The sequence below is a fragment of the Pituophis catenifer genome, unplaced genomic scaffold (genome assembly GCF_029215685.1).
Source record: "Pituophis catenifer annectens isolate HBS135680 unplaced genomic scaffold, rPitCat1.0.hap2 SCAF_10, whole genome shotgun sequence".
Classification (NCBI taxonomy): domain Eukaryota; kingdom Metazoa; phylum Chordata; class Lepidosauria; order Squamata; family Colubridae; genus Pituophis; species Pituophis catenifer.
This window is the reverse complement of record NW_027256890.1, coordinates 10,799,631-10,815,783: the sequence shown is the minus strand read 5'-3', so window position 1 is coordinate 10,815,783 and position 16,153 is coordinate 10,799,631. Positions and strand designations below refer to the sequence as shown.

General features: G+C 42.9%; 2 protein-coding genes across 2 annotated transcripts in view; both read left to right on the top strand.

Annotated features, from left to right (window-relative positions):
* Positions 1–1,997: 1,997 nt before the first annotated feature.
* The window catches only part of LOC139322104 (immunoglobulin lambda-1 light chain-like), a 526,174-nt gene continuing 512,018 nt past the window's right edge, over positions 1,998–16,153 (top strand). Inside the window, exons 1-2 of the mRNA XM_070951087.1 lie at positions 1,998–2,076; positions 2,634–2,933. Of these exons, the coding sequence (XP_070807188.1) occupies positions 2,031–2,076; positions 2,634–2,933 (346 nt within the window). The 5' untranslated portion in view covers positions 1,998–2,030. The remainder of the gene's footprint in view (positions 2,077–2,633; positions 2,934–16,153) is intronic.
* Positions 9,450–15,923, top strand: LOC139322074 (uncharacterized; the record flags this gene model as incomplete). The annotated part of the gene is made up of 5 exons (XM_070951053.1): positions 9,450–9,723; positions 11,759–11,889; positions 14,021–14,096; positions 14,254–14,562; positions 15,796–15,923. Coding segments are annotated over 5 exons (918 nt in total), but the record flags the coding sequence as incomplete, so codon positions are not given.

The following is a 16,153-nucleotide window of genomic DNA, read 5'->3' as shown; positions in this document are numbered from 1 at the left end:
AATTTTCCTCCTTAGAAGGATACTCCTTGCCAAGGTTGACCATGGGTTGGGCTGTGATTTTCTTAGCACTCTTCATTTACTGCACAGGTAAAGTTTTCATGGCCCAGGAGAGGCTTGGCTTTTGAGTTTAATAAAAACACGGTTCCCTGAAATATTTAAGAAGAATAAAGTGGATCACAGATACGGTATTTTTTCCTTTACTTCACCGCTCTCTTTCTCCCTTTTGAAGGTATTGACTGTCAAGAAAGTTGGATCCAGCCTCCCTCCAGCTCCGTGTCCCCAGGTGGAACCATTGCGATCTCCTGCACAACCCAGGTTTCTAATACCATTTACTGGTATCAACAGAAACCAGGGAAATCGCCTCGTTTTGTCCACTGTGACGGCTGCAACAGGGGAGAAGGGATCCCAAATCGGTTCACTGCCACCAGATCTGGGACTACAGGATCTTTAAGCATCACCAATGCACAGGCTGAGGACGAGGCAGATTATTACTGTGGTAGATGGAAAAGTGGAGGTACTGTGTTGCACAGTGGTGAATTCTTATGGCGAAGTGTGACAAAAACCTCCTCTCTGCCCCTTCAACCTGAAACAAGAAACAACATACTTTGACTGGGGATTGGATGTACTTGAACAGAAAAGACAGGAGAGAAACTTCTGCTGGCTCATTTCCATCCGCAAGGAAGCCTCTCTGTCCCCATCAAGGGGGACGATGGATACCGGAGCATGGAAGGAGAAGATGCAGGGGAGGCCCAGGGCATCATCAGCCCTCTCTGGTTTGGTTGAAACTACCAAAGGAGAAGATGCAAAATTGGAGGGGCTACAGATGATTAGCAGGTGCTTCAACACTAGCCTGGATGTGGGAGAAAAGGGATTGTAACTGGCTAAAAGGCGGTCACAGGTGCCAACTTAGGTCAAGGCTAGAAGATGTCAGAATGAACCCTTTGCAAAGAGTTGTACACTCCTGTGTGCTTCTCCTACATTAGATGCTGAACTTTACAGACCACCAAGTGCTAAGTGTTTTCTTACCAGAAGAAATGGATCATCCTCATAAAACTCTCCTGATGAATAGGTACCTCCTTGAACTCAACCTCAAACACGCCACTAAAATGAAGGAGAATCCCAGAGTAGCACAATGCCACAGATATACATTAAAAAGAAGGGAGACTTTGTGAAATCTTCTGTAAGAGAATTAAGATAGAAGGCACATCCTCCTTCTCCTTCCCCTTGTTTTTTTCTTCTTCTTTTTCTGATATTTAAACAGAAGGAAGACGTTGGTCCTCAAAGGACAGAAATGCTCCACTTCTTCAGCCCAGGTGGGGATAAGACAGATGTTGCAATATCACCAGCCAGTAGGGGCTGCTGATGCCCTTTCAAAGTCCTCCAAAAAATGACTTCAGCAAAAGCATGGTCAGATGTGGCTCCTGAAATGTCTCCTCTCTTCCTCTCCATTAAATGAAGGAGGAAGGAGCTGATCCCTCACAGAACACATGAAATATGTAGGATAAGAGGAAATTATTGGGACCACCAACTCTGCTTCTGGTGGCTTCCTCCAAATATATTTTTTTAAAAAAAGAATATGAGGATTTCTTATGACCTGCCTTAGTTCATATGTCCAAATGGACTATGGTCATCCTCATTTCCCTAGGCTGGTGGTTTTACACACTATGGAGATGAAGTGGAGTTGCCCAATTTCATGTATAATTTCCATGTCAATTTTACATATAAAGAAGTGTGTTTGAAGAAATTCACAAGTTTTCCAGTTCTACAAGTAGCACGGTTTGATTTTTAATTGACCTTATAATTCGTCATGGTTTCCAAATCTCCTCTATGCAAATGTCTCCTCTGGTCATTGGTTAAACCAGAAGACCTCAAAATGGTTTTGGGGAAGAAAGTTGTCTGGTAGAACCAATGAGGGCAGATCTCATTTGCATGAAAGGAGAAAGCAGGAGCATTTAAGGAAAGGTAGGGAGAAGATCTGAAGAAGGTTATAATTTCTTTCCCTAGAAGGATTTTCCTTGCCAAAGTTGACGATGGGTTGGGCTGTGATTTTCTTAGCACTCCTCACTTACTGCACAGGTAAAGCTTTCCTGGAACAAGAGAGGATTTGGCTGTGATTCTTATAAGAAAAGCTTTCCTTGGAAATGATCAAAGCAAAGGAAGATGCATCACTATATTTCTTTCTTTTTCTTCCTCACTCTTTCCTTTCCTATCTCCCATCATTATGTATAGGCATCGATGGTCAGTCCACTTGGACTCAACCTCCCTCCAGCTCTGTGTTCCCAGGTGGAACCATTACGATCTCCTGTTTAACAACTCAGAGTTCCTAAAAGGAAAGGAGAAAGCAGGGGCATTTAAGGAAAGGAAGGGAGAAGATCTGAAAAAGGTTATAATTTTCATCCTTAGAAGGATACTCCTTGCCAAAGTTGACCATGGGTTGGGCTGTGATTTTCTTAACACTTCTTACTTACTGCACAGGTAAAGTTTTCCTGGTCCAAGAGAGGATTTGGCTGTGATTCTCATAAGAACAGAGTCCCATGGAAGTGTCCAAGAGCAAAGAAAGGTGCATCAGTTTAACAGTATTTCTTTCTTTTTCTCTCTCCACTCTTTCTCTCCCTGTCCCCACCTCTTGAAAGGCATTGATGGTCAGTCCACTTGGACTCAGCCTCCCTCCAGCTCCGTGTCCCTGGGTGAAACCATTAGGATCTCCTGTTTAACAACTCAGAGTTCCTACAGCATTGGCTGGAATCAACAGAAAGCAGGAGAAGCCCCTCGTTTTGTCCACTGTGATGGCTGCAGTAACAGGGGAGAAGGGATCCCAAATCGGTTCACTGCCACCAGATCTGGGACTACAGGATCTTTGACTATCACCAATGTGCAGGCTGAAGATGAAGGAATTTATTTCTGTGTTAGCTGGAACAATGCAGCCAACGCGTTCCACAGTGATTAATTCTTATGGGGAAGTGCGACAAAAACCTCCTCTCTGCCTCTTCAGCCTGAAACAAGAAGCAACGTTCCTTGACTTGTGATCGAGGAAACCAGAGGTGAGAAGACAGGAGAGAAACTTCTGCAAGTTCATTTCTATCTGCAAAGAAGTCTCTCGGTCCCTATGAAGAGGGGTGAGGAATGCAGGAACAGGAAAGAGAAAGGCGAAGGGAAAGCCCACAGACCCATGGTCTCAGTCCTCCGTGGTTTGAGTCAAAAGATAAGATGCAAAATTGGAAAGAAGCTACAGATGATTTGCAGGTGCTTCAACACCAGACTGGAGATGGGATAAAAGGGACTTTATGAAGACACAGGCTAAAAAGTGGCCACTGGGGCAAGTTTGGGTCAAGGCTAGAGGTTGTAAGGATGAACACTTCATATCCATTGGAAGCCTCACTTGTGGTTCTCTTAGATTAGATGTTGAGCTTTACAGATGATGTGCTAAATATTCTTACGGGGAGAAATGAATGAGCCACTGAAAACATGGAACTCTTCTGATGAACAGGTCCCTCCTTTATCTCAAAATCAAGCACACCAGGAAATCCAAGAAGGAAAAGCAGAAACAAGCATGATGCTCCAGACATACATATGATCTCTCATTAAATCAAAGCGTTAAAAATATTAAGGAAGACTTTGGAACATCTTCTGAAATAGAATGAATAAAGATGACACATTTTGTCCCAATCTAGTTTTCTTCTTTATTTCATCCTTTATTTTTTGGGGGGTCTTTTCCTTCCTCTAATGTTTAAGGAGAAGGATGATGATGGTCTTCAAAGGATGAGAGATGCTGCCTTTCTTCTGCCCAGGTGGGGAGAATGCAGATGTTGCATTCTCGTCATTTAGAGCTTACAGGTGTTTGCTGGGCCTTATGTGACTCTGGGAGTCAGGAAAACTCCTGGCATTTGAAGGGTGTTCCTATTGCATTTAGAGAAATGGCATTATGGCTCAAAGCCATTGTTGATTTTTGTCTTTCTACAGTGTGGCTTATCTTCCAATCCTGCATGAACAGGGGGTTGGACTAGATGACCTCCAAGGTCCCTTCCGACTTACTGTTACTGGATGGCAAATGCTGCATTTCTTCAGCCCAGGTGGGGATAACACAGGTGGTGCAAAATCTGTGCCCAACAGGGGTTGCTGCCATTGTTTCATGCTTCTCCCAAAAACGACTTAAACCAAAGGACAGTCAGATGTGGCTCCCGCAACAGCTAGTCTACTCCTCTACTATAAGGGAGAGAGGAGGGCCCTGATCCTTCACAGAAGAGGTGAAATAGGAGAAGAGAAAAGGAAATAGTTCGGTCCAACAACTATGCTTCAGGTGACCTGTTCCCAAAATTAAAAAAAATAAAATATGAGGATTTCTTAAGACCTGGTTAGCCCATGTATGCAAATGGACTATGTGGTCCTCCTCCTCTTCCCTAGACTTGTGCTTTTCCATGCTATTGAGGTTGAGTTACATAATCACATGTATCATGTCCATGTCAAATTCATGTATAATTAAATGGTGTGTCTGAAGAAACATATCCCTGTTCCTCAAGCAGCAGGGTGTGATTTTTGATTGAGACCTATTAATTCCTCCCGGTTTCCAAATCTCTAATATGCAAATATTTCCTCCGGTCATTGGTTAAACCAGAAGACCTCAAAATGGTTTTGGGGAAGAAAGTTTTCTAGGAGAACCAATGAGGGCAGATCTCATTTGCATGAAAGGAGAAAGCAGGGGCATTTAAGGACAGGAAGGGAGAAGATCTGAAGAAGGTTGTAATTTTCCTCCTTAGAAGGATACTCCTTGCCAAGGTTGACCATGGGTTGGGCTGTGATTTTCTTAGCACTCTTCTTTTACTGCACAGGTAAAGTTTTCCTGGTCCAAGAGAAGCTTGGCTTTTGAGTTTAATAAAAACACGGTTCCCTGAAATATTTAAGAATAATAAAGTGGATCACAGATACGGTATTTTTTTCCTTTACTTCACCGCTCTCTTTCTCCCTTTTGAAGGTATTGACTGTCAAGAAAGTTGGATCCAGCCTCCTTCCAGCTCCGTGTCCCCAGGTGGAACCATTGCGATCTCCTGCATAACCCAGGTTTCTAATACCATTTACTGGTATCAACAGAAACCAGGGAAATCGCCTCGTTTTGTCCACTGTGACGGCTCCAACAGGGGAGAAGGGATCCCAAATCGGTTCACTGCCACCAGATCTGGGACTACAGGATCTTTAAGCATCACCAATGCACAGGCTGAAGACGAGGCAGATTATTACTGTGGTAGATGGAACAGTGCAGGCAACGCGTTCCACAGTGATTAATTCTTATGGGGAAGTGTGACAAAAACCTCCTCTCTGCCCCTTCAACCTGAAACAAGAAACAACATACTTTGACCGGGGATTGGATGTACTTGAACTGAAAAGACAGGAGAGAAACTTCTGCTGGCTCATTTCCATCCACAAGGAAGACTCTCTGTCCCCATCAAGGGGGAGGATGGATACAGGAGCATGGAAGGAGAAGATGCAGGGGAGGCCCAGGGCATCATCAGCCCCCTCTGGTTTGGGTGAAAACTATCAAAGGAGAAGATGCAAAATTGGAGCAGCTACAGATGATTGGCAGGTGCTTCAACACTAGCCTGGATGTGGGAGAAAAGGGATTGTAACTGGCTAAAAGGCGGTCACAGGTGCCAACTTAGGTCAAGGCTAGAGGATGTCAGAATGAACCCTTTGCAAAGAGTTGTACACTCTTGTGTGCTTCTCCTACATTAGATGCTGAACTTTACAGACCACCAAGTGCTAAGTGTTTTCTTACCAGCAGAAATGGATCGTCCTCATAAAACTCTCCTGATGAACAGGTTCCTCCTTGACCTCAACCTCAAACACGCCACTAAAATGAAGAAGGAGAATCCCAGAGTAGCACAATGCCACAGATATACATTAAAAAGAAGGGGAACTTTGTGAAATCTTCTGTAAGAGAATTAAGATAGAAGGCACATCCTCCTTCTCCTTCTCCTTGTTTTTTTCTTCTTCTTTTTCTGATATTTAAACAGAAGGAAGACGATGGTTCTCAAAGGACAGAAAATGCTACATTTCTTCAGCCCAGATGGGGATATGACAGATGTTGCAATATCAGCGGCCAGTAGGGGCTGCTGATGCCCTTTCAAAGGTCTCCAAAACATGACTTCAGCGAAAGCATGGTCAGATGTGGCTCCTGAAATGTCTCCTCTCTTCCTCTCCAGTAAATGAAGGAGGAAGGTGCTGATCCCTCACAGAACACATGAAATACGTAGGATAAGAGGAAATGATTGGGACCATCAACTCTGCTTCTGGTGGCTTCCTGAAAATATATTTTTTTAAAAAAAGAATATGAGGATTTCTTATGACCTGCCTTAGCTCATATGTCCAAATGGACTATGGTCATCCTCATTTCCCTAGGCTGGTGGTTTTACACACTATGGAGAGGAAGTGGAGTTGCCCAATTTCATGTATAATTTCCATGTCAATTTCACATATAAAGAAGTGTGTTTGAAGAAATTCACAAGTTTTCCAGTTCTACAAGCAGCACAGTTTGATTTTTAAGTGACCTTATAATTCGTCATGGTTTCCAAATCTCCTCTATGCAAATGTCTCCTCTGGTCATTGGTTAAACCAGAAGACCTCAAAACAGTTTTGGGGAAGAAAGTTGTCTGGTAGAACCAATGAGGGCAGATCTCATTTGCATGAAAGGAGAAAGCAGGGGCATTTAAGGGAAGGAAGGGAGAAGATCTGAAGAAGGTTATAATTTCTTTCCCTAAAAGAATATTCCTTGCCAAAGTTGACCATGAGTTGGGCTGTGGTTTTCTTAGCACTCCTCACTTACTGCACAGGTAAAGCTTTCCTGGAACAAGAGAGGATTTGGCTGTGATTCTCATAAGAAAAGCTTTCCTTGGAAATGATCAAAGCAAAGGAAGATGCATCAGTTTAACTATATTTCTTTCTTTTTCTTCCTCACTCTTTCCTTTCCTATCTCCCACCATTATTTAAAGGCATCGATGGTCAGTCCGCTTGGACTCAGCCTCCCTCCAGCTCCGTGTTCCCAGGTGGAACCATTACGATCTCCTGTTTAACAACTCAGAGTTCCTACAGCATTGGCTGGTATCAACAGGAACGAGGAAAAGGCCCTCGTTTTGTCCACTGTGATGGCTGCAGCAGGGGAGAAGGGATCCCAAATCGGTTCACTGCCACCAGATCTGGGAGTACAGGATCTCTGGCCATCACCAATGTGCAGGCTGAAGACGAAGGAATTTATTTCTTTGGTAGCCTGAACAGTGCAGCCAACGCGTTCCACAGTGATTAATTCTTATGGGGAAGTGTGACAAAAACCTCCTCTCTGCCTCTTCAGCCTGAAACAAGAAGCAACGTACCTTGTCTTGTATTCGAGGAAACTAGAGGTGAGAAGAGGAGAGAAACTTCTGCAAATTCATTTCTATCTGCAAAGAAGTCTCTCGGTCCCTATGAAGAGGGGTGAGGAATACAAGAATAGGAAAGAGAAAGCCCACAGACCAGTGGTGAAATCCAATATTTTTTACTACCGGTTCTGTGGGCGTGGTTTGGTGGGCATGGTGTGGTTGGGTAGGCTTATCTTGGTGGGCATTGCAGTGGAAGGATATTGCAAAATCTCCATTGCCACTACTGGTTCTCCAGAAACTCTCAGTACCTGCTGGATTTCACCCCTGCCACAGTCCCACGGTCTGAATCTCCCATGATTTGAGTAAAAACTATCAAAGGATAAGATGTAAAATTGGAGAGAAGCTACAGGGGATTTGTAGGTGCTTCAACACCAGACTGGAGATGGGATAAAAGGGAGTTTATGAAGACACAGGCTAAAAAGTGGCCACTGGGACAAGTTTGGGTCAAGGCTAGAGGTTGTAAGGATGAACACTTCGTATCCATTGGAAGCCTCACTTGTGGTTCTCTTAGATTAGATGTTGAGCTTTACAGATGATGTGCTTAAATGTTCCTACTGGGAGAAATGAATGAGCCACTGAAAACATGGAACTCTTCTGTTGAGCAGGAACCTCCTTTACCTCAACCTCAAGCACACCAGGAAAGCCAAGAAGGAAAAGCAGAAACAAGCATGATGCTCCAGACATACATATGATCTCTCCTTAAATCAAAGCGTTAAAAATATTAAGGAAGACTTTGGGACTTCTTCTGAAATAGAATGAATAAAGATGACACATTTTGTTTCATTCTAGTTTTCTTCTTTATTTCATCCATTATTATTATTATTATTATTATTATTATTATTATTATTATTATTATTATTATTATTATTCTTTTCCTTCCTCTAATGTTTAAGGAGAAGGATGATGATGGTCTTCAGAGGATGAGAAATTCAGCATTTTTTCTGACCAGGTGGGGAGAATGCAGATGTTGCCAAATCAGTGGCCAGCAGAGGGAGCTGCTGCCCTTTCATGTTTGAGCAAAAGCATGGCCAGATGTGGCTCCTGAAATGTCTCATCGCCTTCTTGAGAGTAAGGGAGGGAGGAGGACACTGAGCATTCACAGAATAAGTGAGTAGTGCAGGATAAAAGAAAATGGTTAGGTCCAAACATTCTGCTTCCTGGTATATGTTCCAGAAATTAAGAAAAATGAATATTATAATAACTTTATTGTCATAGTACGTATATACACAGTATACCCATACAACAAAATTTACTTAACACCCAAAGACCAGGTCCAACACAGATAACAATCCCCAAACATACCCCCACCCACCACAAATTCCCCACCCCTAAACCATCAAAACATCCACACAACAGACAAGTAATACTGTCCAACAGCTCACTGATGGTGGCCCTTTAGTTCATGGTTGAGTGCAATTATAGCTCTGGGATAATAACTATTCTGAAAACGTGTGGTCCGAGTTTTAATCGTTCTGTGTCTTCTGCAAGAAGGCAACAGTCCAAAAAGATTGTAAGCAGGATGGGAAGAGTCTCTGAGAATGTTATGCAACTTCCTCAAACAGCGAGATCGCCTTCAATCTATTAAACAGCTCATTCTTGCATCTTCCTTTCCTCCCACTGCAAGAAAATAATAGTTTTAGACAAGACACATCTTAGCAGTTGCTCTCTAATTAGCCTCCTTGAGGGCTTGGGTGGTAGTTGAAGAGCAAGACATTTGCATGAGGGAGTCCTCTCTTGTCCTTTGGGGATTTAAGAGGGGTGGATAGGAGGCAAGGGGGAAATCCATTTGCTTTAGAGAAAGGGTTGGCCCATCGACTTCTCCCACCATGTCCTGGGCATTTCTTCTCTCCATCATCCTGATCTCTGTTGGTAAGAGAAACCCATTGAGAAGGAGGCCTAATTCTTTCTAGAACTAACCTCAGAAAAGCTTCCTTGCTTGATAGTTGAGTTGGCCACTTGTGGTGCTCCTCTTGACCCTTCGTTGAACAAGCAACTTCTTGCTCTCTTTCAGGCCCCAGCCTTCAACAACTGCAGAACCTAAAGAACCCAGAATTCGTAGCCCCTGGGGGCACAGTCACCATATCTTGTCGATACGATGGTGGAAATCTTGGGGATGGCAACTACCCTTGGTGGTCTCAGCAGGTACCTGGTGATAAGCCTCGAGCTTTGATCTATACAACCAGTACCAGACCTTCGGGGGTTCCAGAACGTTTCTCCGGGTCCAGATCAGGGAATGTGATGTCCTTGACTATCACTGGGGCTCTGCTTGAAGACGAAGCCACCTACTATTGTTGCGTCTGGACGGGTAGTCAGTTCCACAGTGATTGATTCAAGTGGGGAAGTGAGACAAAAACCTTCTCTGGGGTTCATTTCAGCTTCTCTCTTGTTTAAATTCCCCTGTGTGCAGAAGTGAAATTTGACAGGAAGAAAGAAATGCAGACTTTGAGTTGGTATAAGACCGGAGAAGAGGGACTTTGTACTCAACCAAACAGTTCTTGAGGAAACTGAAAGCCTCAGAGTGCTGAATTGGTTGGGTTCATTAGCCAGAACCTTGAGTGGTGCAGTGGCCTAGAGGTGGAGCTCTCGCTTCACAATCAGGTGGCTGTGAGTTCAATCCTAGGCAGAGGCAGATTTTTCTCTCTCTGGGCACGATGAGAATATATCTGCTAAACATAACTCTGCATTGATGACAGGAAGGGCATCCGGCCAGTAAAAACTCAGCTCCATCCAGTTGCTCAGACTCCACCCAACAAAGGAATTATGGGGTCATTAAAAGATGATGATGATGATTAGTCAGTTTCCATCTGCAAAAGTCTCTCTGTCCCTCTGATGGGGGATGATAAATACACAGCTATATGGAAGAGAAAAGTGCAGGGAAAGCCCATGAACCCACAGTCTCACTTCTCCATTTGTTTGAGTGAAAACTATCAAAGGATAACTTGGAGAAGCTACAGATGATTTTCAGGTGTTTCAAGCGGAGATGGGATAAAAGGGATTGTATGAGGACACCGGCTAAAATGTGGCCACTGGCCCACGTTTAAGTCAAGGCTAGAAGATGTAAGGATGAATACTTTGTAATGATTGGCATTCAGAAAAAGTTCTCCTACATTAGATGGTTCAGCTTTACAGACCACATGCTAAATGTTCTTACCTTCTTCTAGGTACCTTCTTTACCTCCAGTAAAGCACATCAGTAAAGTCAAGAAGGAAAAGCACAGACAAGGATGCCCCCAGGTTTATATATAATCTCAAAAGCATTAAGGGAGGCTTTGGGACATTCTCGTCTGCGAGACAATAAATAAAGAAGGGACATTTTGTCCCGTTCTTGTTTTCTTCCAACACGTTCTTTTTTTTTTCTCTCCTTCTGATATCTCAGGAGAAGGAAGATGATCAGCCCAGGTGGGGAGAATCCAGATGTTGACATATCAGTGGCCAATAGGGGTTGCTGCTGCCCTTTGTGCAAAAAAAAAAAAAAATGACATAAGCAAAAGCATGGCCAGATGTGGCTCCTGAAATGTCTCATCTCCTTCTTGAGAGTAAGGGAGGGAGGAGGACGCTGATCATTCTCAGAACAGGTGAGTAGGGCGGGATAAAATCATATGGTTAGTTAGCTCCAACAATTCTGCTTCTGGAGGTATTTTCTTAAAATCAAGGAACATGAATATGAGATTACTAATGACCTGTTTTAGTCCATATGTTCAAATGGAGTATGGTCCTCCTTTTTCCCTCTAGATTGGTGGTCTTGAAGGGGGATTTCCTCTTCTTGAACCATGGGTATTAATCAATGAAGGTGGGATACATTCCATGAGTACATTCCATGTTTGTCCAAATGCTAATACGTTTTTGGTAATATGGCTTTGTAAAACTCAAGCTGATCAAAGCAGGCTCTTGCAATGAACCCCAGGCAGACTTCAGTGGATTAACCGGCTAATTCTTGTCTCTTTGTTTCCTCCCACTGCAGAAGAATATTGGTTTTAGACAAGAAACATCTTAGGACTTGTGTATCACTTCTCTAATCAGACACTCAGAGGGCTGGGCTGGTAGTTGAAGAGGAAAATATTTGCATGAGGAGGTCCTGTTTTGTCCTTTGGGACTTTAAGAGAGGTGGAGAGGCGTCAAGGGGGAAATCCATTTGCTTGAGAGAAAGGATTGGCCCATTGAGTTCTCCAACCATGTCCCAGGCGCTTCTTCTCACCATAGTCCTGATCTGTGTTGGTAAGAGAAATCCCTTTGGAAAGAGGCATAACCCTTTCTAGAACTAAACTTAGATAACCCCCTTGCCAGATAACTTACTTTGTCATTCTTGGTTGTCCTCTTGACTGTCCGTTGAACAAGCAACGTCTTGCTCTCTTTCAGGCCCCAGCCTTCAACAACTGCAGAACCTAAAGAACCCAGAATTCGTAGCCCCTGGGGGCACAGTCACCATATCTTGTCGATACGATGGTGGAAATCTTGGAGATGGCAACTACCCTTGGTGGTCTCAGCAGGTACCTGGTGATAAGCCTCGAACTTTGATCTATACAACCAGTACCAGACCTTCGGGGGTTCCAGAACGTTTCTCCGGGTCCAGATCAGGGAATGTGATGTCCTTGACTATCACTGCGGCTCTGCTTGAAGACGAAGCCACCTACTATTGTTGCATCTGGATGGGTAGTCAGTTCCACAGTGATTGATTCAAGTGGGGAAGTAAGACAAAAACCTTCTCTTGGCTTCATTTCAGCTTCTCTCTTGTTTAAACTCCCCTGTGTGCAGAAGTGAAATTTGACAGGAAGAAAGAAATGCAGACTTTGAGTTGATATAAGACCGGAGAAGAGGGACTTTGTACTCAACCAAACAGTTCTTTGAAGAAACTGAAAGCCTCAGAGTGTTAAATTGGTTGGGTTCATTAGTCAGAACCTTGAGTGCTGCAGTGGCCTAGAGGTGGAGCTCTCGCTTCACAATCAGGAGGCTGTGAGTTCAATCCTAGGCAGAGGCAGATATTTCTCTCTCTGGGCACGATGAGAATATATCTGCTAAACATAACTCCGCATTGGTGACAGGAAGGGCATCCGGCCAGTCAAAACTCAGCTCCATTCAGTTGCCCAGACTCCACCCTGCAAGGGATTATGGGGTCATTAAATGATGATGATGATGATTAGTCAGAACTTTGACAGCTTCATTTCCATCTGAAAAAGTCTCTCTGTCTCTATGATGGGGGATGATAAATACAGCTATACTTCAACATATATATATAGGAGTCATAAAATATGGGTGTGTCTGGCTGAAGAGGTCCAAAAAGACCGAAATAGTGCTATCCCAGTCTCCCATAAGTCTCAGAATAAACAATACAAAATGTCTGACAGGCCTGAAAGTGATGATTGGAGATTTCATCCCACCATGGCCATTTAACAACTTTATCTACATAGGAAAAAACCCTGATTACAAAAATATCACACATTTAAGCCTATGAATTAAAAAGAATATATATACACACACATTATAATATTCATTTGTTCTTATCTACACATTTATATTCGTTTATATTTACCTCTCTTTATTTAATGTTGTTCAGTTACTTTAAGTTTCATCAATATTAAGTTAAACATTTCTTGTTCTGATTTCTATTTTCAAGCCAACTGTACATTTTATTCCATATTTCATAATAGTCCGAATCCTCTCTCTCTTTCAACTCCATAGTCGTTTTATCCATCTCTGCGCATTCTAGAATTTTCCTTATTACAATTTCGTCTGGCGGTATATTTTTTTTTGTTTCCAATTTTTTGCGAATGTGATTCTTGCTTCAGTAAGTATGTGCAGTATAATGTATTGAAGGTTTTTATTCATTTTCAGGTCCAGTATTCCTAATAAAAGCAATTCTATATTTCAGTTTCCAAACAGATCCCAGATAGTAACAGGTAACAGACCTGTTACCATGTCTACCCAAACAGTCTCCATTGGCTGACCCAGTTCCCATGTCCTATTCCAGTTCATTTATATACTCTGACATTCCTCAATTAGATCTTAGGGATGTTTGTTAGGGATTCATTATAACGGCCACAAAGGAAGGGAGGTCCATTTATATTCCAAAGCACTTGAAGGCTGGACAAGAAACAATGATTGGAAACTAACCAAGGAGAGAAGCAATCTAGAACTAAGGAGAAATGTCCAAACTGTGAGAACTGGAAAGACCAGCCTCCTGACCTTGTAGATGCTCCAACACTGGAGGTTTTCAAGAAGAGATTGGACAGCCATTTGTCTGCAATGGTAGAAAGTTTCCTGCCTGAGCAGGGCTAGAAGACCTCCAAAATCCTTCCAATTCTACTATTCTGATATTCTGTTAAATCATGTTCGTATATAAAGTAGGATGTTGGAAGACATACAGAAGGTTCCCTAAGCAACAACAAGGTGGTTAGAATTTCATGGGAAGCTTTCAAGCCTCCTCCAATTCTCAAAATCTCCTGGTATGCAAATGTGCCCTGTGGTCATTGGCTAAAGTAGAAGACATCGTAAGGATTCACGGGGCTAAAATATTCTGGCAGAACCAATGGGTGCAGAACTCATTTGCATGAAGGAGCCTTTAAAGAAGGATATATAAGGAAAGGAAAGGAGAAGATCGGAAGAAGGTCGTAATTTTTCTCCCTAGAAGGATATTCCTTGGCAAAGTTGACCATGGCTTGGGCTCTGATTTTTTTAGCAGTTCTCACTTACTGCACAGGTAAAGTAATCGGCCGAGACAGAATCTGCTTGTGATTCTCATAAGAAAAGCTTTCCTTGGAAATAATCGAAGCAAAGGAAGATGCATCAGTTTAACAGTATTTCTTTCTTTTTCTCCCCTCACTCTTTCCTTTCCTATCTCCCACCATTATTTAAAGAAATCGATGGTCAGTCTGCTTGGACTCAGCCTCCCTCCAGCTCTGTGTCCCCAGGTGGAACCATTATGATCTCCTGTACAAGAACTCATAGTTCCTACAGCATTGGCTGGTATCAACAGAAAGCAGGACAAGGTCCTCGTTTTGTCCACTGTGATGGCTGCAGCAGCAGGGGAGAAGGGATCCCAAATCGGTTCACTGCCACCAGATCTGGGAGTACAGGATCATTGTCCATCACCAATGCCCAGGCTGAAGACGAGGCAGATTATTACTGTGCTAGCTGGGACAGTACAGGCAACGTGTTCCACAGTGGTGAATTCTTATGGGGAAGTGTGGCAAAAACCTTCACTCTTCCTCTTCAAACTGAAACCACATGCAACATATCTTAACATATGATTGAGGAGACTTGAGGTGATGATGCAGGAGAGAAATTCCTGCAAGTGCATCTCCTTCTTCAAAGAAGCCTCTCAATGTCCAGGAAGGGGGATGATGGACACAGGAATGTGGAGGAGAAGAGTGCAGGGAAGCCCACAGATCCATGGCCTCAGCCAACCGTGGTATAAATACAACATTTGAATGGAGAAGATGTAACATTGGAGAAGCTAGTGATGATTTGCAGGTGCTTCAACACTATATTAGAGATGGGAGAAAAGGGACACAGGTTAAAAAGTGGCCACTGGGGCAAGTTTGGGCCAAGGCTAAACGATGTTAAGATGAATAGTTTGTAAAGATTTGCACACTCATGCATGCTTCTTCTAGGTTAGATGTTGAACTGAACTGACTATGAGTTAAATGTTCTTACCAGGAGAAATGAATCATCCACTGAAAACGCAAAGCTCTTCTGATGAAGAGGTATCTCTGTTACCTCAACCTGAGGCCCACCATGGAAGCAGAGATGAACATGGAGAGATATACTTCAAATTTATGTGACATCTCTACCTACAGTGTCTCTCCTCACATCAAAGTGTTAAAAAAAGTAATAAGGGAGGCTTTGTGACATCTTCTGTAAGAGAGTTAGGAAAGAAGGCACATTCTTCTTCTCCTTCCTCTTATCTTTCTTCTCTTCTTTTTTTGATATTTAAACAGAAGGAAGACGATGGTCCTCAAAGGACAGAAATGCTCCATTTCTTAAGCCCAGATTGTGATAACACAGATGTTGCAATATCAGCGGCCAGTAGGGGCTGTTGATGCCCTTTCAAAGTTCTCCAACAAATGACTTCAGCAAAAGCATGGTCAGATGTGGCTTCTGAAATGTCTCCTCTCTTCCTCTACAGTGTGGGAAGGAGGAAGGCGCTGATCCCTCACAGGACACATGAAATATGCAGGACAAGAAGAAATGGTTGGGTCCACCAACTCTGCTTCAGGTGGCTGCTTCAGGAGATGGACAAAGAGAAATACCACAAACTTATGTGAAATCTCTACCTACAATGTCTCTCTTCAGATCAAAGTGTTAAAAAAAACAACAACAAGGGAGGCTTTGTGACATCTTCTAAGAGAGCATTAAGAAAGAAGACACATTTTGTTCCATTCTTATTCTCTTTCAAGTTATTTATTTTCTGTCTTGGGAGGAGACGAAGGAGGATGCTTCTCAAAGGATTCAGCAAATGCTGAATTTCCTCAGCGCAGATGGTGATGTTCCAGATGTTGCAAAATCAGTGGCCAGTAGGGGTTGATGATGCCCTTTCACAGTTTTTCCAAAGAACAACATAAGCAAAAGCATGGCCAAATGTGGCTCCTGAAATGTCTCCTCTCTTCCTTTCCAAATGGAGTATGGTTTTCTTTTTTTTCACTAGAAGTTTTTCTTTTCTTTCTTTTTGGGAAAAGAAAGCTTTATTCTATTGCAATTGCAAATAGGTTTTACATGCTATGGGGATTAAGTAGAGGTGCACTGTTACATGTATCA